Raw genomic sequence first — 26,468 nt, forward strand, 5'->3', positions numbered from 1 at the left:
ATAAACAGAACTTTCAGTCTGTAATATATAAACCTCGAAGTACTAAACACCACGCCCACTAGCTCTTCCGTCTAGTGAACATTCTGGGTGGGGGTGTTAAACCCGGTAGCTACCTTTAGGATTCGTCTGAATTAGGGGTCATACCTGTTTCCTAATTCTTAGGTTACCAAGCTATAATAATCAAGGAGAAATATTCACATCAATTAATGGCAATTATAACGTCCAACTAAATCAATAATAATCAACAGAACTTCTGCCATATAATAATTTATTCGAGGAATGTTTTGCTTGTGTCTATCTCGTTAAACATTTATAAAAGCATCTCATGTATTCTCAGTCCAAAAATATAAATTTCAAAGGCATTTAATAAAACAGTTGTAAAAACAGCGCATGTATTCTCAGTCCTAAAAATATAAAGAGTAAAAGGGAGCAAATGAACTCACGATACAGTATTTTGTAGTAAAAATACATATGACGACATTGAACAAGTGTGGGGTTGGCCTTGGATTCACGAACCTATATCATTTGTATATTCATTAATACATATAATCGTAATCGACTGAATATATATATATAGATTTATTAGTTACACCATATTTATATTAATAACATATATTTTTAATTTGTGTATACACTCAAAATAATTAATATTTTTATAGTTTTTTTAATATATATGAATATCTGTTTAGTGTTATATTAAAAATACCTAAATTGTTATATATATATATATATATATATATATATATATATATATGAATATTTCTCAAAAAAAAATTGTTAATATAGTTAATATATACTTGTAATTTTAATAATAATATTCTTAAAACTTTTATTTTCATATTCATAATACTTTTAATAATAATGATATTGTTATTTCTAATAATCATAATACTTTTAGTTTTAAATGATAACTTTAATAAAATTGTTAGTAATGATAATTAGTTTTAATAATAATAGCACTGAAAATGATAATCTTAATAATAATAATAATAATAATAATAATAATAATAATAATAATAATAATAATAATAATAATAATAATAATAATGATAATATTAAGATAATACTTATATTAATAATAATGATAATAATGTTATTACAATTTTAAATACGTTAATAATACTAATAGAAATGATACTAATACTAATATTAATGAAAAATAATAATAAATTTTATTATTTTCATAATAATACTAATAATAATTATTATTATCATAATAATAATAAATGATAATTTTTATCCTATTACTTATATTTGTAATAATAATAATTATTATAATACTAATAATAACAATATTGATAATTATAATAATGATGATCTTTCTTAATAATAATAATACTAATATTAATAATAATAATTATTATTATTATAACACTAATAACAATAACAATAATAATTATAATAACAATAATAATAATAATAATAATAATAATAATAATAATTATTATTATTATTATTATTATTATTATTATTATTATTATTATTATTATTATTATTATTATTATTATTATTATTATTATAATGATAATAGAATTGAAAATAAAAGTATATACCCTTCAAAACTTCCTCTAAAAAGAATTGCCCAAGACGGGACTCGAACCCGAGACCTCTCGCTCACCCGACACTCTCATAAAATAATGCTCTGCTTGCTACTTTTCTGTTATAATCTAGTATCTGTATTTATTTAACCCGTGTTATTTGTTTTCCCTTTTCCTCTTCTTCTCCGTTTCTCAATCGACCAGGTAATCAAACCATCTTAACAGCTAATAAATACATTAATTTAGGATTTGAAATTTAATTATAAGCACTCTGTATTGGATACCTTTGTTCAATCGATTTTAAAAATAAAATAAAAAATTGCTGCTGCAAGTTTACGATGAACATCACCAACTCAAAACTTGATTTCAAATTTTTGGACGTTTTAGACAAAAATGAAAACATGAAAAAGGTTTTAAATCATGTTTAGAAACTTTCTAAATTATCAATTTTATTTGAAACATCAGATTGAATTCTAATTTTCTCAAGAACAAGTCGGTTGACTTTTAGAAATTAAAGTTTGACTCCAAAATTCACACTCAATATGCGGAATTGGAAGCTTAGCTTTTGCATATAGTTTGAGTATCAGAATCCTAACAAGACTGCATTTATAGTTTTTAAAATTAATTACGAAATCATTCTGATTGAAAAATGAAAGTAAAAACAGAGAACAAGCTGTGTTCTCGCCTTTTTCTGTTTAAATTCAATCAAATAAAAGCTGTTGAATTGATAATTGAATATGGTGATGAAGGAACTGAGTGAGTTAGCTAATAACATTAACAATATGATTGATTTATAGTCCAATTGAATTCGACAGGGAGGATAATTCGTACGAGAAATAAATAAAAAAAAATTAAAAGTTGAAATCGACTTCTAACAGATTTGGATTCGTAATGTATATTGAAATGGACAGAAGAATCAATTAGGAAAAAGCAGATAATGATGGGAAACAGATTATGTATATATTTGTTTTCATTTATACGTATTTATTAATAAATATAAATATATATTATTAATAATCCAAATGCTAATAATAATAATATAATTTATAATAATAAATAATATTGTTATTATATAAAAATAATACTAATAATAATAATATTAATAATAATAATAATAATAATAATAATGATATTAACAATGATAACCATAATAAATTAAATGTATCGACTTTCATATCTATATATTATATATTATAATAGTACAAATAATAATATTAATATTAATGAATAATGTTGAGAGTAATAATAATCATATTAATATGACAACTATATTTTAACTTGTAATTAATACTACATATTATTAATTATGTAATTTTTTTAATAATAACATACATTGATTATTTAATATTTATATCCAATACAATATGCATATAATAATAATTATGTACAGAAATCATATATATTTATATATATAGATTCATAATATCATATATATATATTTATATATATTCATATATTAGTAACTTAATTATTCTATTTATTATTTTACATTTTTAATTCCAATTGATTAAGTGTATTTTATTATTTCAAAATATTATATATACACTTATATTTATTTATATATGTATGTTATATATATATATATATATATATATATATATATATATATATATATATATATATATATGTATATATATATATATGTATATATATATATATATGTATATATATATATATATGTATATATATATATATATATATATATATATATATGTATGTATATATGTATATATATGTATATATGTATATATGTATATATATATATATATTTATTTATTTATTTATTTAGACACAATTGTTCGTAAATCGTCGGGAACAGTCGAAGGTCAATTGAATATATGAAATAGTTCAAAATTTCTGAGACTCATCATTACAGACTTTTCTTATCGTGTCGAAATCAAATAAAGATCAAATTTAAATTTGGTCGGAAATTTTCGGGTCGTCACAAGGGTGACAAAGTCTTGATCAAAGAAGGCTTTAGAACACAACAACGAACTTCAAGTTGGAGGGAACAACAACATGCTTGCGAATCTGAACAAGAGCGAAGCTTTGACTGACTATCACTGGATGATGGATTATCTTATTCGATCAAGGATTCACAAGGCTATTTCGTTTGACGTGCCTTCGTACAAATTGCATCAGCGTGAGTTCTGGAAGTATGCTAAGTTTTCTAAAACCTAGGAAGGTGAACGAAGGGTCAATGTTATCGAAAGTGTTGTGCAGGATAGACCGGTGGTTGTTACTGAGGGTCATACCCGAAGGCTGTGGAGCTTCAATGATACTCCTGAAATAGGGAGTAAGCTGAATATGGGGCTTGTGAAAGGCTGTTTGCAAGGATCCAAGTATACTGGCAAGATAACTAAATCAAAGGTGTTGAACTCGGGTTTCTGTCTGACATTCAATTACCTGGCTCATGTGATTCTTCAATGTCTGAGCTCAAAGAGAGAGGGACATGACGAACTAAACACAGTCATGCAATCTCTCATGGTTGCTCTTATTTTGAATCTGCCATTCAACTTTTCTGGCATGATATTTGATTTTATGGTGGAATTCATGAAGTACAAGTCGGATCCGTATCTGATGTATCCTCGATTTCTTCAGCTTATCATCGATTCGTAACACAACGAGCTGGTTAGGGATCCTGAGGATCTTATCAAACTAGATGTTATGATTGATGAAGCTGTGAGACGAATGAAGTATTATAAGGGAAAAGATGCTCCACCGAATCGTCCTTTGTTTAGACATTTACTAAAGGCTGATTATGTGGCTCCAGAGAACAAGAAGTGGAGAAATGATGACAGTGATTTTGGTGATGAAGATGTTGTTCCAGTTCTCACTGATTATGAAGAAGAATATGGTACAATTAGGTTGAAAAATGTGGATGATGATCGCATCTCTACACAGAGTGATGCGTCTTCTGATTCATCTTCTGATGGTCCTGAGAACGTAAGTGAAATTCAGGAGGTACATTTTCCTAAACCCGTCTATGTTGATATTCATAAGTTAACATATTTTCTGGACAATCAAGGTACAGTGATCAACTCGCTGAACTATGATGTCAAAGAGGGAGAAATTGTACATACAATGAGTAATGAAGAAATAGCGAAAATATTTGGTATAGAAGTTGAGCAGTTGATAGCCTGTGAGAGAACTCCAAACACTGCAGGAACCCGTGTACATAAACTTACAGGAGATGACAATGATGAGGAGGTTATCATTGAGGATGCTTCCGAAGACGAGAGCTCTATAAATGAGAATGTTGAAGATGATTTATCGGAGTTTGCTGATTTATTTAAGCAACAAAGTGATGAGGTTTGAAACCAAAAGGTTGATGAAAAGCGAACTGCTGAGGAAAGTGATTCATCCGGGGTAAAAAAAAGCATGTGAAATTCTTGATGGGGTTAACAAACAAAAGAATCAAGAGTGGAGAGAATATCAGAAGAATACAAAGTCTTGGTTTTGAAAGCTGCCGCTAGAACCCAAGTACAAATTGTTTTATGATAGAACGGGTAAAGTGACAGGGGGAAAGATACTGAGCTAGGCGTTCTTCAAGGATTTGGATTATTATGCTGTGAGAATGGAAAATGGTGTCGATTACTTCAAACACACTGTTGATTTTAAGACACTTCCGTACTTTGAGATGATGGAGCTAGCCCGTTTGCCTCTGCTGTACTTTGATACTGATGGTTTGAGTCAATGGATGCAGTACAAGATTAGGAAGGAGTTTAAGTATAGATGGTCGGTGTTAGCTCCGCAGTTTCCAAAGATAACATATAGAACAGATCAAGAAACTGGGAAGAGGATTAAGATTGTGAGATATAAGCGTGCAAGGACGATGAAATATGCTCCAATTCGCAAGATGCCTCAAAACTTTGGTAAAAAGTTCAAATGGTGGTATTATGATGGTCGAACCGAGGAGGCTGTGATTATTCTGGAATCGGGAGGTGATTTGAATCAGATTAGGATATTCGATCCAAGGTGGATCAGGAATTTGTGCAAGGCGGATATAAAGGTGTTAAGGAGACATCCGATTTTTCATGAGTTGCAGAACATGGAGCAGGCGATTCAGTTCAACCGTGTTGTTCGGACATGTTATGCTTATGATTTATGCACTTAATGTTTTATCTTTAAAATCGTGAACTTTTGTGAACTGTGGACTTTAACGTTTCTTTTAATTTTGATTTGGTTGTAATAATCTGATTTGAATGTTGAACTATCTGAATATTGAACTGTTTGAGTGTTTGTTTGGTTTATAAGATGTTGAAAGTTTAATTTGATTGTGATATAATGAACTAGGTCCTAGGGGGAGTTTGTTGGTGTATGAACGTAAGTCCTGAGTTCATTATTGCTATTCGTGTGTAACAAAGACATAGTAAGTACAAGAATAAGCGATTGTATGCGTTTAAAGTTAATATACTACTGGTGTAACCGCACGGATGCAGGTTGTATCCGTACGGGTACAAAGTGCAACCGCACGGTTGCTCGTGCAGACCTTATTTAATGTAGATTTCACGGTTGCTCGTGCAGACCTTATTTAATGTAGATTTCGGGTTCATTGTTAGGTTACGTACCTAAACCATTCCCTAGTCGTATATTCGATTCCCTGAAGGTCTGGCACTCTGTTTAATTGATCTATATCATTCTAAAGTCGATTTAATCAATTAGATCATAAGTATTAGAGTTGTTTATGATATAAAATCCAATATTGAGTTTTTTCGTACTTGATATTGACGATTTGATCGATTAATACCGTTTAATCGTTCTACAGGTAGGCGAAGTTTATTATTTTTTATAAATGTTTGGTAAACTAGTGGAGTTTATTTTTCAGTTCATAAGCTCTATTTTTTTTTTTTTTTTTTTCATAACTTACAATGAGAAGTTTTTTTCATGAGCTTAGGATTTTAACAAACTTTATTATTTATGTCTACTAAACGAAAGTTATGACTTAAAACTTATTAAAATCATAAGCTTAAGTTTTCATAAACTTTCATATGCTTCAAGAAGCTAGTACCCAAGCACACATTTAGACGCCAACTCTTCTTGGTGGGTAACGATAAAATCCTACTTGGGGTGTGTTTGGGTGACGAGCTTGTTAGAGCTTATGGGAGCTTATAGGAGCTTGAGCTTATGATTTTAATAAGTTCCAAGTCATAAGCTTCGTTTGGTAGAGAAAAAAAGTAAAGCTTGTGAAAATCATAAGCTCTGAAAAAATAAGCTACTTTTAGTAGCTTATGAAAAAAAGTAGAGCTTATGAACTGAAAAATAAGCTCCAGCTAGTTTACCAAACACTTATAAAAAATAATAAGCTCTAGCTACCAGCTTAAAAAATAAGCTCCATCTCCAGCTCTATCTCATAAGCTCCAGCTCTAGCTACAAACTCAAGCTCCGGCTACTTTCATCCAAACACACTGGGACATGAACTTTAAAAAAAAGCAACCCTTCTTGAGTTCTTGAGTTCTTGAGTTCTTGGTGGATAACGAATTGATGAGCTATAAATAGTCAAGAGGAAAACAAAGTAAAGTACAAATATGCCCTTTCTTTCACTACAACCAAATATAAAATGCCAAGTTTTAGGCCTCAATCACATGCTCTCTTTATATACTTACTCAGTTGTCCTCCGAAGATATCTTCAAAATCATCAAGAAATTGTCAAATTAAGTATTTTTCTCCTGTGTATTAGCAGTGGTTTCTGCTAAATGAGGTGGGTAACCTAAAATCTTGACCTTTGCAAACCCTTTATTTAAATATACATATTTAATATTTATTTCTTGATTTTGTTAAATACCCATGTTTATTTTGAATCAAGATCTGATTTTTATTGAAATTTGTTAGTTTTTAGCAAGTGGGTTTGTTGTAATTTTAATTAATTATCATTTGTATTACTTTTTTTTATCGATTTCATAAGCTGAGTTTGGATCAAAGATTAATATAATCAAATAAAATACCTTTATTTACAGTTCCCACTTTTTGGAATTTTGAAACCACATACAAATTTTAATGGTTGTTGTATTTGTTCATGTATGCTAAAATGCGCCTGCTTTTATCTTTTTCTCCACCTCCTGTTACCCCTCCTATTACAGATTCAAAAACTAATTCAACTTTACTTTTTGCTAGAAACATTATTATTGTGATAGCATTTATGTTTTTTATATGTGGTTTACTTCATTTACTCGTGAGGTATTTAATGAAAAGAAAAAGATTATCATCTTCATCTTCAAATTTCCAATTTCAATCTTCAAGATTTCAAGAATCTGGTGTTGATGGTGATGATGATGATGCATATGATAGACAATTAAGACATCTTTTTAATCAACATGATTCTGGATTAGATCAAGCTTTCATTGATGCACTTCCTGTTTTTTCATACAAAGAATTAATGGGATTAAAAGAGCCTTTTGATTGTGCTGTTTGTTTATGTGAATTTACACAACAAGACAATTTGAGATTACTACCTTTATGTAGTCATGCATTTCATATGCATTGTATAGACACTTGGTTGTTATCAAATTCAAGTTGTCCTTTATGTAGAGGAACTCTTTTTAGTCCTGGTTTTTCTGTTGAGAATCCTGTTTTTGAGTTTAATGAAGATCAAGATTATGATGATCAAGGGTATTCTGGTCATTTTAAACAATCTAATGAGGGTAGTATTGGAAATGAAAAAAGGGTGTATCCAGTTAGACTTGGTAAGTTTAGAGCTACAAATGTTTTGAAAAAAGAAGAAAAAGAAGTGGGAGAAACAAGTAGTAGTAACTTTGATGCAAGAAGATGTTATTCAATGGGATCTTATGAATATGTTGTTGGAAATACAGAGTTAAAAGTTGCATTTGTTCCTAATAAGGGTAGTATTAGTAGGGGTAGTTTTGGTAATAAAGATTTTACAAAACTTGATAAAGATAAAGGTTATAACAGCTCAATTGATGGTGGTTGTGATGGAAAGAAAATTAGCAATAGAAGTAAAGGTGAGAGCTTTTCAGTTTCCAAGATTTGGCTTTGGTCAAAAAAAGACCATCATCAAAAAGGTCAAACTTCTGCAGGTACACATATGGTTAATTCATCAGTTAATGTTAGTTTACCTATGAGAAATGCAAATAATAGTGATAGTTAAATGTTCACCATTTAAAAATATATGGTTCTTATGAAGTCCTTTATTCATTTTTGTTTTTATATATGAAGTTTTCATTCATTTGTTGAGTGCAGATTTATGTGAATGATTAAGTAGGCAACATGTAATCATCACTTTTTTATCATTTTATTTAGTGTTGTGCTCTTTTTTCAGTGAGAAATCAAGAATGATGATTTATGATTTATAATGTTTAAGGCCTTGTTGTATTTACTATTTAGGTTGATGTTTCATCCACTTCTCTATTGATTAATGGTTGTTTATTAATGAGTAGTTGAAACTTTAGGCTGGTAATCAATCATGTAATGCTGCAGTGGGATCCATGAAAAGTGGAGAGCCAGAGTTATATGATGAGAGGTATTTGATGATTTAACACATGGGTTGACAATAAGAATTATGTCCCCATTGTGGGGTCATATCATATGAAATCAAATAATTTGTGCAGCCAGTGGCCAGTGGGTCATATTCATCACTTTCTATTAGTGTTCCCATTTTTTTAAATATAATTATAGATACTGTTATTTCCTTTTGTGATAGTTTTGGAAATGGAACAAGAAGTGAGGAAATGAGAACTTTAAAAGTATCATTTTTGGTAGGACAATCTAGAATATTAGAAGGGTAAACTATTGCCAAAAACGATTGGAAACAATTTGGTTCTGGTTAATGTGTTCTCTCCTATACATTTCAACTCGAACGAGCTAGAACATTAGAAAGGTAAACTATTGCCAAGAACGATCGGAAACAATCTGGTTTTGGTTCTTAATTGAAGGATGAATACAATTCATCCATTTGCTTCACTCAACATTTTGACCGTCATTTTAATACTAAAACTAAGGACCGACCAAAGACCGAATGGTGTTTATCATAATATCAAGAACTGACCATACAAACAAACACACAGGACACAGATTCATAAGACGTTACGTCGTCAGCAGAATGACATAACCTAAGACCGGACTGTGCCTATGGTTCGTTATGGGGATGAGGCACGAAGACATAAGACGTATATTGCATAGGGACCGGTCTTATTATGTGTTCAAATATATTAATATTATTAAATGTAATTCTTTAAAGAAAAATGTATGAAAAAGATGGCTTGGGACGCTAGCTTTGTTGATAAATAAAGTAAGTTTCAGTCAACAAAATCTTAAATCTTGATCTTCATCCCGAAAAGAATCAACGTGTTTCATAATTTATAGACAGATACTATCCAACGAAATCGTTCGTTTTATTATATTACGGAGAATATTAAACCATCAAAAGTGGACAAAACAATAGTCTCATGCCACCTTCACATTCACTAGAAATTTCAGTATTTTAAGCATACAATATTCGAATACTTTTTACTAGTAAATAATTAAATTAATCAAAACTAATTATAGTATTGTTTTTTAAATAGTTAATAAATAAAATAGTTTATAAGAGTATACAGTGTTATGGTCTAAATAAACAACAACATCAACAAAAAAATTCAATACCACAACAACAAAAAAATCCAATACCACATAAATGGTGTAAGGAGAAAGTGAGATGTAGACAGTCCTTCCCCACCCAAAGTGAAAACACTCTCAAAAGTAGAGAAAATCATTCATCTCTCTATTCGATGGATAGAGAGATTGCTTTCGAATAGACCTCCGACCAATAAGTAGGATAAAAATTTGAAAATAAAATTAAAAATAATATTGAGACGCTATAAAAATGGTAAAATCTAATTTTCATGAATTTTAAATCCTACCTGAAATTAAAAATAATATTGATGCAGTGGGAAAGTTTTGTTATTTTTAACATCGATGCGCGAAAACAAACATAACAGAATAAACTATTTGATTACATTAAATCATAAAACTGAATACATGCACAAAAACATTATAAAAACTGAAATCTGGGTTCAGTCAAATAAATCTTTTTAATGCCAATAAAATAATCATTATGACCTTTCTGTCTATGCCTATGATAGTATGATGGCAAAATTTGTTACTCACAATTGCATACAATAAGATCTCCTTTGTTCATAATATACTACAAAAAAAAGGAGTAATTCAATTCAAGCTCAAATTCTTAACTCGATATAAATGGCTACAGCCGAAAAGCCCATCACCATGATCAACATCCAAAAAGATATATAAATAGATAACAATTAGTATCATTTAACCAAAAATTGCACTAAATGGTACAGACAGACACTCACTCCATTAGTATAAGAAGACGTTGCATCATCATCTTCACAAACCGCGAGGGAAGTTACTGATTTGTCCTTCTTCCAACATATCTTTGTTATTCAGCTTGTAGCTTATACGTATACGCATCACAAGTGATTTCTGGTGAAAACGACATGTTGATTACTATACTTAGTAACCCATAACAATAACAATTGTGTAAAATGGAAAACTAGAAAAAGATATGACATTCAGTGTTGAATAAAATTAGACAATAAAATGTGGGTTTAAAAGAAGAAGAAAAAAAGAATGGTAGAAGAGCAAGTGAAAGTGAGTACCTTGCCATGTTGATTGTTGGTCACTCTTAATTTCTGTGTTATTGACCCATTGCCATTTGCGGGAAGATTATTACTGCTAGCAGGTTCTAGGTTCAACTGAAGGAACTGTCATAATTATGAAAATACACCGTATCAGAAAATGCAAGTAAAGATAATGCGAAGTACATGCAACAACGATGACAATTTTGGCTCATTTATACATATGAAGTTATATTATATACATGGGTAGACTGGATTGTGTAAGATCATCAAATGGGTGAAATGTGTGAAGTCAGTTGAAATCATATTCGCGCGCACGCGCGCGCACACACATATACATGTTATTTATCAGTTACCTTGGGTACTGCTGCCTGGAAGATGAAATCCGTATAAACCTCGGAAGACTTGTTTGAAAAACTTGCTTCGATGTGGGTCGTCTGTGGACTTTCGGGTTCCTTAGAGAAGTTGAAAATCAGGCTCAACGCTTTGCTCTCAAATACGACTACTGGTGGATATGCAGGACCATTGTCTTCTGTTCACATACATAATGGTTAAAAAAATTGATAATGAAGTTAAACTTAACCAAATTGTGTCAAAACTATGGCTGCAAATGAATTAAGCTTCGAATTATCCAAAGTCAAATTCGACTCGAGCTGGAGTTTAATTTAAAATTTTCAACTACTTTATCTAACATGTAAATACAGTTGCAATAACTCGATCTTTCATAGAGTTATTTGAGCTCAAATTTATTAAATTGATCTATATCAAATCCTGGTAATGAGCTCAAATCGGTCTTGCTTAATTGAGCAAGTTTTATACTTAACTATTATTTTTAAGCTCATGAGTCGAGCTCAAGCCAATCTCGAGCTTGCATCATGAAGGCTCATCGAGCTATTGAATAGAGACTCGAGCTTGGCTCGCCTGGTTTGCAGCCCTAAATCGAACACTAACTAATACTTACTAGGCACTGGAGGGGTAGGACCAACACCGTCTAATAGATCCACGATAGGGGAACCCGAACCTCCTGGTGTAGGTAAGGGTTGTGTAGTTGGCACAATTGCTGATGACAGCATATCTAATGCACTAACTGAAGTTTTATTATCCTGACTAACGGAAAATATATCAACTGTAGATGAACCGTTTTGAGCTGAAGATGACCCGGTTGATAACAGATCCAGCAGAACATCCGTGCCACTTTTCTGTGGCTGCGTTGTACCTGTAATGATTGAAGTAAAGATGGCACATGAGAGACTATTATGAGATTATTAAAAAAGGTACCCTGTTTGGTCACATGCTGTCAATAATATTAATGCATCTGAACAAAAACCACTGCTAACTTAAAGACTGGTCCAGTTCACACTGCAAAGCAATTAACTTGAAAAGGACCCAATAAAACTGAAGGTGTCAACTGCAACACATTTATATGAAAGGGGTATTTATGGTTATATTTGTTTGATTACAACAGATAACCGGGTTAAAAAAGTCAAAGTCTTCTAAAAAGTTACAAATACCTACAAAGTACTAAATTATTTTAATTAGCAGAAAATTACACATCTACACAAATTAAGATAGATATTACACATCTACACTTCGTAATGCAATTACAATAGGTAATAAATAGATCAAAACTGCACTCTCTTGCTAGTAGCTACCTAGCATAATTAGAATTAGAATATCTATTCAAATCACAAAAAAAGACATCTTTCATGAAATATCTGTATAGCTTTAGAGGTAGAAATTTGAACCCATGTAGTTATCAAAGGGCCGATTTGGATTATGTTTTCAACTCAAAAGGGTCAAATTAATAAGTGTTGCAAACTTGGAATTACTTGGCGACTTCTCAGCGAGTACTTGGTTTTTGCAACTAAGCGAGTACTCGGTCGAACTCAGAATTACTCGGAAAATGGGTCAAAATTCGGTCAAAACTCTGGATTAGTCGGAAAATCAGTCAAAACGTGGTCTAAATCGGTAAAAGTCAAACTTGGTCAACATCCGAGTACTCCTCGAGTTGCTGAGTACTCCCTAAAAAGCCCCGACCAAGTACTCCCCGAGTAGCGAATTTTGCAACTTTGAAATTAATATACAAAATTTTCAGCAAAAAAAAAAAATCATTTCATCAAGCCAAAAGTAATTTGACAAGTAATGAATTTAACCTGACTGCGTTGAAGTTGACAAGATATCGCCACCAAGAAGGTCCTGAAGAAAACTGTTGGCCGAAGAGTTGGGTTGTGCGGGTTCATCGGCCCCTAGATCAAGCAAGTCTAATAGAGGGGCATCAACCGTTTTGGGACCTCCATTTGGAAGCTGTAGTGCATTGCCTTGTGAGGTGGAAACAGCTTGTGGCAGAGACCCAGCTCTTCTTCCACTATAAGTAGCTTCATCAAGAACTGGCATCCTTTCAACTAACGCAGACCTTTAATTCCATTGTAGTGTAAGTAGATAAGCAACACATCATGAAAATTTTAATTCGAAACGATTGATTGTTGTAAAAAAAAAAAGTAACCAACTTTGGTCCAATTTCTATATGAGTAGCCGTTTTTTATAGTTCAACACATGATCAGTGTTCATTAGCAGGTAACCTTCTTAGTTAACTAGTTTGCAGGAAGTGTTGCAAAACTTGGAATTACCCCGGGAGTACTCGGCAAGTACTCAGTCAAACTTGGTCAAACTCGGTCAACCTCGGCCAAAACTATGGATTACTCGGGAAAATCGGTCAAAACTCGGCCAAAACTCGGGATTACTCGAAAAACCATTCAAAATTGGTCAAAGTCAAACTTGATCAACATCCGAGTACTCCCTAAAAGTCCATCCCCGAGTAGCAATTTTGCAACTTTGTTTGCAGGCAACACTCAGGAAAAGTCATGTTGGTCGAAGTGATTAACATGTCAGTGCCATATTCAGATAAAGTCAAACGTGACCAACGTAACTGTGAGGATTATCTTAAACGGAGATTTATGTTTTGAGAGCTTTTTTTCATGAATTTATTAAGTTAAATGGTTTTTACTCAGCAAAAGAAAGTTGGTCACCAATTTATGTCATTAGCCCTTTTTAAAACTACAAAAAGTATATCAACCGGATGATATAGTAATTATTAGAAGATGATCTGTACCTCAAATTTTGATGCTTTTCGATGATAGAGTCAAACTCAATTGATCTCTGCTGCAGTTCAAGCAGAAGGCTTCCTTTAGATTGAGTGACAATGTTTTTTATTCTCCTACAATTATAAACTATGATTTTAGTAATTTTATAGGTCTCTAAAGGTTACATTAATGGAAGATTACAATCCTATTAAGAAGCAGGAAGTTACAAAACTTGATTATAGAAAACAAACGATAAACGCATTCTAAAAAATGACAACAGTTGACACTGTGGTTTCCAAACACCTTCAACATTGAGCCCCAACCCTAATGTCAGTTTGCATTAAAACTAAGAATACAGAAATACAGTTTAATGAATAACAAAAGGACTTACTGAGATAATGAAGGGAAACGTGAAGATAGCTTCAGCAAAGCAATCAAACACATTGCCCTGGTAGTAAGATCGGATGTATGACGCTTGATAGCAACTTCTATAACATCAACTGCATCGTTCTCCGTTACCTGTGTATAACAAGCCATGTAAAACATGTATTTGTTAAAAATGTAAATATTAAACTTACATATAGTATATCAATAGCGTATAGGAGGCCATGTACAGTAGCTACAGAAATGGTTATAGTGCAGCACTCACATCATCTCCCCATACCCAAACCCTAGACGTATGAAGGTTTTGTAGTATCTTATAGTTGTAAACATGGAAGGTGAATCAAGTATAAATACATGAACAACAATATTAGTGGTTACCATTTCGGCCTATTTATACACAAATGCTTCAATTTGGGTCACGTTAATCTCTAACAGCTCAACTGGACTACATAAAATAAGTTAACTAAGAGATGGAGTCAAAAGGTTCAAGCGGGTTAAAAGTGATCCGTAATGTATTCAAACGTATATAACCTTATGAATTACTTTATTGTAGAAATTTTGGATTATCATTGTAATCATATTTTCCAAATTAGTTGTACTCACATAAAAATAAAAAGATGTTTGTGGAGAGGCCCAACACATATTGATACGTATTATGATTACCCATGTTGACCTGTTACTCTGTTAGTCTTGTTACCTGCCAGACCTTCCCATTTTGCAACCACTCATTAATTTGTATTTTGAGCCAAATAGAACAAATTTAAAATAAAAATCGGAGTGGAGTTAACTTAATTAGGGAGAAGCAAACTCACAGTTATAGGTTCCTCTATATCAAGCATTCCAATATTGTTTATCAACAAGTCACCGTATTCTCCTATGCACCATACTGCTACCCTAACAACTGCTTCCTGTTTAAAAGGAAAATGTTGAGAAATATTCTCTCTTTACAAGTGAAATCCAAATCTAAAATGAAAATTTAAACATAATCGTTTTTCATATGTATAATATTTTAGAATTTAGATAGATTAAATTTAAATTTACATTTAGATTACCGTGCACATATGGGGAAAGATAGTTCGAATACATAGATTGGACTAGACCAGTGTTGCAGAACTCGGAATTACTCGGGGAAAACTTGGTCAAACTCGGCCAAAACTCAGGATTACTCGTGAAACCAGTCAGAACTCAGCCAAAACTCGGGATTACTCGGATAACTGGTCAAAATCGGTCAAAGTCAAATTTGGTCAACATCCGAGTACTCTCCGTGTTGCCGAGTACTCCCTAAAAAGTCCCGATCGAGTAGCGATTTTTGCAACCCTAGACTAGACCAAACAATGAAGATCATTAAGAGGGAATTATGGTACCTGGTCACCTGATGTTTGGATTGCTCTGTAGAGTGACCTGACTGTATATCCATGGAGGTTAGATGCATTGGTTATCACAACAATTAGAGCATGCCATACGTCATCCTTAACATAATTTCCAGCCTATTAAACATTATCGCAAGAGTTAGCATTTCATTAAGCAAATGAAAAATTAGTTCCACCACCATGAACATACATCAAGTACATGATCCAGGTCACGTGGAACAAATTTACTCATGAATGGGTGCTTTCAAGGGGTTTAATCTCAAACAGGTAAAACTAAAAAAAAAACAATTATGATGAAAACCAACTAAATATATGAAATACCTCACAAAGAACTCTGAGCATCTGATCAATGTACCATATTTTTTCTGGGGAAAGACTAAAAGAAGAGATATATATATATATATTAGTATGCATACGATCACTTTCAATCAGATAAAGTGATTATAAATGATAATGTTTAATCTCATGTCTCACAGATAAAAAAAAATATTCAAAGCAAAGTCATAACTAATTTACTGAGCTGATTCATCAATGAACTTTCCGTTATATGAGTGCAAAATGAAGATAAACGGTACTTAAATATTCCATTCACAGATCCTTCTATAATCTATAGAAGTGAGGGATGTAATTACCATTGACCAGATGATGTGTTCTGGTCTAACATATATTTAGAATTAAAAAAAATGAATAAAATAGGGCACAAAAACTCTTGTAATTATCAGCCCCACCAAATACCAGTTATTATAAATAAAACTGTTAACTTACTTTTCAACAATGGAGCAAATTTTGGCAGTAAGATCTGCTTTGAAGTCCTGGTCACTTACTTCCAGATAATCAATTAACTCCTTGGTCAAAGGTTGTACATTGCTCTCATTGACTAAAAGATACACAAGTTCAAGGGCTCTTTTACGAATTGAAGCATCTGAATCCTGAATAAAAAGGACAGTAGTTTCTTAAATATGTAACGTATATGCGAACTCTTGTAATGCACTTATTATCTGTAAATGATATGATTTTCTTTTTTTCTTTTTTTGTTATTGTTGTAAATGATAAGATTACCTTCACACATTCTAAAATTGTTGCACGATGTCTCTGCACAGCTTGACCATCAACTGATATTGCTTTCATCAGCATGTTTAACGCAACATATCTGTCATTTAAGGGCCGAAGTTACAGTATTAATCAAAAACTTAACAAACTAAAATTCCGTATACACATATAGCATACCATGAATATAGTAAATATCACAATCTAAAACGTCTAAAGCCAGAGATACGTTGCTCTCATCGTGGTTTTCTCTTCCGTTTATTTTGTATCTTATATCTTACAGTGAAGTTTTAATTAGATCCAATTTTAACCCACTGAATACCCGTACCTTCAATAGCACAAACATACAAAGTATAATTCGGGCATTTTTTATCTAATATAACAAAAAGGAATTTGGGGAAATTCAGGGACACTTCACCTGATATTGTTGTCACGGTTTGACAAGAACCGGCCCAAAATATTAATTGCAAGAACGCGCAAGCCACCACTATCTTCAATGCTCATAATAGTTTCTACACATTCATAAAGAATGGCATTTCCTGCATTCTTATTTGACTCGGTTTTTGTTGCCACCTAGACAGAAAATTCAAGCAAGAGAAGCAGTGTAAGCAGAATTCATTTCATGACAGTAAACAACATAAATCCCTATAGGTTAATGAACTATTCAAAGGAACCACATATGTAAAGATAGCAACAAACCAAGCCATACATAAAGATAAATGACTATACACAAAAAGTGTTCATATGTCGGGGCGACTGACCAACCAAATCAGGATCGGACTGAAGTAAACTACCAAAGCAGCATTGATTGTATTCGGTTCAGTTCTTGGTTTAAAATATTCAAAAAAAAACAAAGATCCTTGGTTTAGTACTTCAGTATTCTACGGGAACAGCGCCTAACCAATTTTATGGGAAATTTATTTTCAAGCTTAGAACACCGTTCTACTTTTATATAATAAAAATGTAAATACATAAGTTTGTATTCAGTTTAGGATTGAACAACTTATAGACTGAAACAGGTCCGGTACCAAATAGGTTTACATAGGTTCAGTTCTTAGTTCCAATATGGCAATATCTATACATTTAAAGTTCCAGTTCTGGTCCTACAGTAACACCTATATATTAGACATCATGGCAACCTATCATGATATCCACATAAAAAGAAGCTAACCTGAGCAAGGACATCATTCATTAAATCACTAGCATCAGCATCTCCATGGCCCAAAATACGTAAAATACGCAGCAATCTTATTTGAAGAAAAGGGTCCGCAATACCAGCAATGTCATATTCAGGAGCATATGGGCTGTTCACGGCATCCTTCAGAACTTTTACCAATCCCTCCGTGCATTTCTAAATCAAAAAAAAAATAAAAAAAATAAAAAAAATAAAAATAAAATAAAATCTCACCTTATAGAACTGAATAAAGTAGGGAGCTTTAAAAGTTACTTAAATCATAGAATATATTCCAAGATCATTCAGAAGTATCATACTTAGGGAAGTTGATCTCGGCACATTTCAAGATGTCATAAGGACAGCTATCTGATAAAGAAAGTTGCCTTAGAAATTGGCCATCAAATTTTGTTTTGGTCCCCACATCTCTAAAATACGTAAAAAATTTAATATTAATATTACTTGTGTTTTTAGATGAACTTACTACATATAAGCTTTCTTCTTATTACTTTTGAGGTCGTTCTGTTTCCAAGGATGACTTTCTCAGATACTATATCACATTTGCTAATGTACATTCTCTAGTATAGTTTAACCATATTTAAAATGATAAGGTTATTTGCATTTGGGTAGAATTCAAATGGCTATCAACTTATTTATGCTGTTTCCTTTGAATCAAAACTTGTAAGTTAAACCATTTGCATATGACATTGCCCAAATCAACCAATTTGACCCATATACAAGTCAAATATGCCACCTCTAACAGGTATTACTAAATGCTAGCTACTAACTACTATTTAACTAGATAAGATGCATATAGACCTCTTTTATCAACATAATCTGGTATATAAATAAGAGAAACAAGGTCAATATACCTTCCTGAAATATTCAAGGGCCTCTTCGCTGATTATACACAAGTCCGCACAAAGCTGGATTGCAGTTAAAAGAACACCGTGATGCTTTTCTTTAAGTAACGAAGCAACAGCATTTACAAAATTTTCAGCAAGGTCGGGGACTTTCTTTATAATCCTTATAGAGCATAATGCTGCCTGTACATTGTAAATACATCGGTAAGTATGACACTTAACAGAGTAAAAAATTGACATCAGTAAAAGTATTTTGTGCCAAACATGATTATAGGTGTAGATTAAGTGAATCAATCAAAGTTGACACAGGCTACATTACAACATTTTGATTGCATTTCTTCCAAGTATACCTCAAATCTAGATCAGTGCAAATTGCTAGAACAAGGTACATAGACTGGAATTTGGAAAGAAAAAAGGGCGTAAGATAACCAGAAAAGAAAGCCTGGTTGATGACTCACACAAAGAAGACAGAACTGTGTTACTAACCACAGTCACAAGAACCATAATCAAAGTTAGCCACAATCAGAAGGGCTCCCAAATGTAGGGTATACTCCTTATAATGATCAAACGCGACAAATGAAATGCTAATTTTTTTTATTTTTTTATTTTTTTTTTTTGAAAAGCAAGATAATTTTATTGATAAGGAAATGATACAACGAGGATTACAACATGAATAACACTAATTTGAGCGAAACTCGAGGACCTATACTAGATATATCGGAGCAGTATTATCAAACTTAACATCAATCACCATTACCCTCATCATCTACTAATACATAAAAAGGATTGTTTGTTTCAATTCTATCTTTGGAATATGTCTTATTATTACCTTCACCATCAATGCCCTTCCCTTTATCTGTTTTCCTTAAAACATTCTGATTTCGATTTTTCTGGGACTCCACATTCCAAATTGTTTCCTCCACAGCAATATTGTCTTTAATACCATGATTATTCTTAACTGCATTTTGCTTGATACCTTTTGCTTCTGTTGACTGCCATTGACTTTTATTATTATCAAAATTCAACTTATGAGATACCCTTCCTTTCTGACTAACAACTTTCGAGCCGTCCTCAACACACTGGTTATTTAAATCAACTGTTTCACCATCATTGTTGTTTTTCAAAGCGTCTTTTAACACTTGTGCTGAAACTTCATCTTCTGTTTTAGGCCTAATTTTACAAGTATTAAAAGAGTGCCCAAACATTTTGCAATGAGTGCATAAAGGCGGTTTTCATTGATAAGTCACCTCAAGTTTACCCACTTTGGCTGGAAAAGAACCAATCACAGGATAGGAAAATTCGACAAAGCTAGGAAGGTCATCAGCTGCATTGACTTCAGTCAAAACTCTAGCAAAACCTAGTCTTCCACTTTTACTTAAACATCTCTCTGAAGTAACTTTGTCCATCAACATAGGCCTACCAATACCACTAACAAGTTTACCTATACTTCTGCCACTCCATAGTTCAATGGGTATATTGTGAATGCAAATCCAAATTGGAACTTTTTCAGGTTCAATTTTTTCAAGCCAAACCCCAGGTTCCCACTGATTCACGAAAAAAGGAACATTATTAACTAACCATGGACCACTCTCAAGAACCTCCTTCATACCCTTTTCGTTATTAAATTTGCATAAATAAAATCCTGCAGCTGTTTTGACGATTTCTTTAAGGTCATACCTTCGCCACATTCTCCTTAGATGGGCATTAACAACCCTATATTCCATAGAAGTTCCAATAAAATACCCATATAATTGAAGAGAAAAAGCACTACCGCCCTTCTTAACCTCCTCGGCGGAGAAAACTACTCTCTTTTGACCATTAGACATTAAAACTGGAGGAATGAACTCCATTTTTAATTCTTCTTCATCTTTGGTTTGTTTTAAGAAGTCAGCAAAAGTGATGTTTGGATTTACCCATGCTCTTGGGGATTTAGTATTTGTATTGCCTTGCCCATCACTAGTCTCAACCCCTTCCATTGTTGTAGATTTAATCCCAGAAACAACATTATCTTTATCACCGCTATTATTATCCTGCGTATTCATTAAATTTACATTGTCACCCAATGTAAATTGGGAGAAATCATCAGGAACAACAATTGACTCTCTAATACCATCATTCTTAAATAACTTAACAGCATTCTCAGCAGCAGCCACTAGGTTTACATCAACCTCATTATAGCTACCATCTTTTGAACTTTTAAAGAATACAACAGGACTAGCCGGTTTAGCAACAGCAATAGTTTCACCAATAGATTTAGCAATAATATCATAGTTACTAGCAACAATATCATCAATAGAATGATCAGTTACAGCAGAATTCTTACCATACCCATCTTTCTTCCTGTTACCCTTGCGTTTTTTAATTACTTCAGGGAGAATTTTTTCATTAGCAGGAATAGAAGAATCACCAACATAAGGAACAAATTGAGCACTCTTCTTTTCCTTTGACGGACCATCCCCAACTTCAATCAGCTGGTTCACTTTACCCTTCCTCTTTCTAGAACTACAGGTTTTCAGAATCTTCCCTTCTGAATAACGATTATCCTTCCCAGGTTGATCAATTGGCACATCTCCCTCGTTCTTATTTGGCTGATCAACTTCATCTACCATCAGATTGGAACGTACGACGTCATCCATAATCGGAGATGAACGATCCCCATCAGAATCAGATGAAAACACTTCTCCACTTTTAGAAGCCGCATCCGATGTTCCACGACTAACCGATCGGTTTCGCAAAATAATCAAACTTATATAACACCCTGGCAGATGTAATTGAGTAACAAAATCACATACTTAATGGGGTCTTGAGATATGATCATACACCATTCGAATTGCATTCTGTAACCTAAAGTCGGTTCTTAACTGAAGTAATTTGACTACGAAGCATCAAAATAGATTTATCAGGTGCATCCTTTTTCTAAATTACATATACAAATGTAGGAACACTTGTCTTGTCTTTTTTAAGCGTAAAGGGTAATTACCCGGTAAACTTTATTGTAAACACAGTCAAATCATAATTGAACCCGCTCAAATACTAATTTATTCGAGTAACTTTAATCAAGTTCATCAATTCGCACTTTCCCAAAAATAGTGTTTCTTTTAGTACGTTGTCAATCCCAATTTACTTGTTTACTAACTAGTAACCATCACTTAATATTCCACAATATCAATGTGGTCTTTTTGTATTCTTGGCTCTTACTAAGGGACATTGTTTACATCTGTCTGATATTAAACGTTTTGTTATGCTAGGACAAGTGAAATGTTGCATTCCTCAGGAAGAAGAAAATATACTCTAAAATGTGATGGGACTAAGAAAGTAGGCATTAGAAGTAAAAAATTCAAAATTTAGTACTATATTGCAAACAAGATACTATAGAGCAAACTTTTTCAATATGGAACCAAATGTAGAGTCATTATAAAGCCTTGATTGTGCAGACGGGAGCATTCTATGATTAACTTACTTTCTTCCGCACATTTGGATCTCGAAACTGCAGTAGCCTTTCAACTTCAGGTGCAAGATCACGAGCCATTTCAGCAGAAGATATATTTCCCAAAGCACAAAGAGCCAGTCCAACAATATACTGGTTAGTATGATTAAGATCTCTGCAAAATGAGAACGGATTGCTCATCACTAGAAATCCCTTATAAAAAAAAAAAATAAATAAAAAGCATTTCCAAGACTAGAAGATGAACATTCATGTCACCAAAACATAACATACAAGTAGAATGGGCAAAAGACTCGCAATGGGTGGGCTGGACAACATGTCAAAACAGGTACAGGTCACATTGTTATCTATCGAGTTGGGTTGACCCATACCCATTTTTTATGAATTCTAAATGAGTCAAACATGATTACATAAAATATATCACTACTACAATGAGCTGTTGGAATATAACAGTTACGAAGGCAACAACTGATAAGAACTAAATGTATACTTTAGGCAACCTTTAACCAGTTCGGCCCATTTGGCCAGTTTCTCTTTTAGCCTGAGGTATCAAAAAATACGATGACCAAAATTGAACCATTTATAACTACATGGGTCGAAATTTCTAACCGTAACACATAAAGAAACAAGAAAGGTAGAGTGTGTACTGCTTTAATGAATTGGTAACTAGCATCAAAACTTCTTGTCTTTCATCAAGAAGCAGCATAAGTCCAAGATATCCAATTCTCTTCTCTGGAAAGCCAGGAGCTGCAATTAACTTGAGACATTCCATTTGACCAAAATGTGTTGGATACCCTAACATGTGGATGAACATGAGCTTTGCCAAATTACGGTGTCTATAATCATTGTCATTATCACTAACTGCTGCACGAATTGAAGCACACTCCTTTCTAACAACAGCACGCTCCTCTGCTGCGGTTTTACAGGCGCGTATTGCCCGAATCATGTCCCTGCAGATGAACAGCAATGGTTATGTCAAAAGCTAAACATTTGCTCATACATTGAGACCATTAATTGAAAATTTTATCACAAAAACATGTGAACCAATTAAAGTTGCTGAAATAACTCTCATCCATATGGCACAATAGTGAAAGAAGAAACAAGCATATACCAACTTGTAAAAAGTAAAAACAACTTGAAAGCACAGATGAATGCTAACAGGATAGGAGAACAGAAAATGGACTTTCATGTGCTAACATCTAAATGCAAGAAAAAAATGGTAATACAACTTCAAATAGTCAGCTAGTGAAGAAAGATTAACACAATGAATTAACTACAATAATCTTTTTTCATTTTCACATTTTCTAGGGCTTGTCCTCACCACCATACCACAACAGATGCTTACAAATTTCCACCAATGAATCATTAATGTTGAGAAAAGTAAAGATTCCATTAGTTCCACTTGTGACGGTCATCATGACTCACTTTTCAGAGGAGCCAAGTCAAAATCCAGTGTTGAATGGGCTAAACAAGAATGAATAGGCAATATCCTTCAGAATTCAAAGATCACCAATAATGATATAGCAGCAACAACAAAATCCATCCCGTCGGGGTGTTGTAAGAAGTAGACGGGCATATCTCTGCTTGAGAGTAGATAAGAAAAACCTCCGGAAATGAAATATCAAGACGAGAGCCACAAATCCACATAATTATAATACTACGGAGTAAAAAGTATATCATTATTCATTCATGACCCTTAATAACCTTTTAAGGCTTTACCTATGCTTCCAACCCTACTAAAATTATTTCTAGGGTATGGTGTGGATAAAAGTAATCGCAACATTATCCTTTTATCCATTGTACTTCATAACATCTGGCTTTATTTTCTAATAAACCAGGAAATTCCCACCCGAGCTAACTTTATTGGCCAGTTAGGCTAAAAAAAAAAAGGCTTCATGGATACGTGGTAAACATCTTTTGTACCAACTTCTTTATGCTACAATGCAAATCCTACTTATATTTGACCTCCTTAGTTAGAAACATAAGTAAAAAGCTCATGTATCATTTCCCTATATTTGAGAGCCTCGGCTGAAATTCATCACGTGACATCTACATTAACAGTTGCATTGCATATACAGCATGGTAGTTTATATCTCGCCAATAAGGCAATAATCCAGTCTGCCATGCATACCTACCATATTTATATGAATTATGCTCAACGTCACATCGAAGGTTCATCCTAGTGTATTTCTAGTCCATTATCACTACTTGTGTATAAATCTTGAGCCTGATATAACCCTTAGCTATTGTGCTATTAACATCTTCTAATTTAATTCAGTAGGTGTTCTTATAGCCTTATGCATTACAAATTATATATCAACTCAATTCAATTCTAAAACTTATCATTTTTGTTATAAGATGTGATCACCCTTAACACATGTTTTAGTCAAAGTTCAGTATGTTAATCAATTATCAGCATCTTCATCATCCCTAATTTAGCTTCTTAACATCCTTAGAGTTCACTACGGTTAATGAGTTAACAACACAAGTATCATATCCGTTGATTATAGAAAATGCATATACAATCAGCAAAAGTTAAACAATTTCATAGACTCCGATCAGTAATCAATCACACACTGAGTATCAATTAGGTCAATTTCGCATATTCTATATCAGAAATTAAACAATCATACCAAATTAAATCAAAATCGATCGAATAAATACCTTAAGCGCGTTCCAGACGAAAAAGGATTCATGATTGGGCTCGATTGGAGACCACGAGATAGCTCGATCAGATCCAGATTAGGGCAAAACGAATATAAGAATGACTATATATAGCTATAGAACCTAAGAACTAATCAAGATCGGTGTGATATGAAATTAAGATCTAATAGTTTTGTTTATTGATCGATCTGTTGTGTCAAAATTGATTCCATCTTGAGAAAGAAGGAAGAATAGTGAGTGTTTGTGATTTGTAAAATTTTATCAAATTGAAGTACTCAAGTGTAATTATTTTTGTTTCATCTATGAAAATTGTTATAATATATAAATATATATATATAAATGGATAGTCAATTATTGATACACAAAAGTAATATTATTGTATTACCTAAACTTGTGATATTTTTGCTATAAATAGCCATGAATGCAAGCATTAAACTTGCACCATTTCTCACACTTACAAAGTGTTTCTTTCTTTCTCTCCATTATCATCTTTGTTCTTACACTTCATTATTAGTATTCTAAATCAAGAATCAAATCACTAAAGGTAGTTATAAGCCTACTGAATTATAACATCAAGAATCAAACCACTAAAGGTAGTTATAAGCCTACTGAATTATAACACGTTATCAGCACGATAATCTTAATACTAATTATGGTTGGCTCTGCCACCTAAATGATATATGGTCGGTTATACCACCTGAATAATATATAGTCGACACTGTCGTCTAATTATCATTTATGTTACTAACATTTATATTTCAATTATCTAACATTTATATGGCCGACACTGTCGCCTAATTATCATTTATGTTACTAACATTTATATTTCAATTATCTAACATTTATATGGCCGACACTGTCGCCTAATTATCATTTATGTTACTAACATTTATATTTCTATTATCTAACATTTATATGGCCAACACTGTCGCCTAATTATCATTTATGTTTACTAATATTTATATTTATGTTATATAACATTTATTAATGATTGCTTGCATATGGTCGACACTGTCACCTACTTATCATTTATGTTATATTAAATTTATGTTTAATTTTTATATACTTATGAATATAAAGTGACTATAATTTATCATGTTGTTTGTTTTAATAGAAAATGTCGAATCTGGAAAAGCTTAAATTTACTCCTTTAGAATCAACTGGAAACAACTACATGCCATGGGTTATAAAAGTAAAAATGCATCTTAAATCAATGGGTATTCTTGAAGCCATAAATGAAAACAACACTTGTTCTGAAAAAGAACAAGCAACGGCATGTTGCTTTATTCATCAACATATTGATGAATGCTTAC

The 26,468-nt window shown here is 32.4% G+C and overlaps 2 protein-coding genes across 3 annotated transcripts; one reads left to right on the plus strand and one right to left on the minus strand.

The window, feature by feature from the left end:
• The first annotated feature begins 7,566 nt into the window (after window positions 1-7,566).
• On the plus strand, window positions 7,567-8,772 carry LOC139897660 (RING-H2 finger protein ATL46-like). Its single transcript, XM_071880355.1, has one exon. It carries the CDS (start codon window positions 7,567-7,569, stop codon window positions 8,641-8,643), a length of 1,077 nt encoding a protein of 358 aa, XP_071736456.1. The 3' UTR covers window positions 8,644-8,772.
• Window positions 8,773-10,623: 1,851 nt separating this feature from the next.
• Window positions 10,624-25,421, minus strand: LOC139897661 (AP-1 complex subunit gamma-2-like). 2 transcript variants are annotated; one of them, XM_071880357.1, is made up of 18 exons: window positions 25,156-25,421; window positions 23,139-23,441; window positions 22,507-22,648; window positions 19,056-19,229; window positions 18,184-18,363; window positions 17,431-17,585; window positions 17,025-17,115; window positions 16,731-16,894; window positions 16,287-16,341; window positions 15,960-16,082; window positions 15,408-15,503; window positions 14,603-14,730; window positions 14,241-14,345; window positions 13,285-13,544; window positions 12,093-12,347; window positions 11,488-11,660; window positions 11,153-11,257; window positions 10,624-10,976 (listed from the first exon to the last, which is right to left on the minus strand). In XM_071880357.1, exons 1-18 carry the CDS (start codon window positions 25,185-25,187, stop codon window positions 10,881-10,883), a joined length of 2,637 nt encoding a protein of 878 aa, XP_071736458.1. In that variant the 5' UTR covers window positions 25,188-25,421; the 3' UTR covers window positions 10,624-10,880. The 2 variants fall into 2 exon arrangements, with proteins under 2 accessions (XP_071736458.1, XP_071736457.1); XM_071880356.1 differs by having other exon boundaries at window positions 11,488-11,663.
• Window positions 25,422-26,468: the final 1,047 nt, after the last annotated feature.

This window comes from Rutidosis leptorrhynchoides, chromosome 3 (genome assembly GCF_046630445.1).
Source record: "Rutidosis leptorrhynchoides isolate AG116_Rl617_1_P2 chromosome 3, CSIRO_AGI_Rlap_v1, whole genome shotgun sequence".
Lineage (NCBI taxonomy): Eukaryota > Viridiplantae > Streptophyta > Magnoliopsida > Asterales > Asteraceae > Rutidosis > Rutidosis leptorrhynchoides.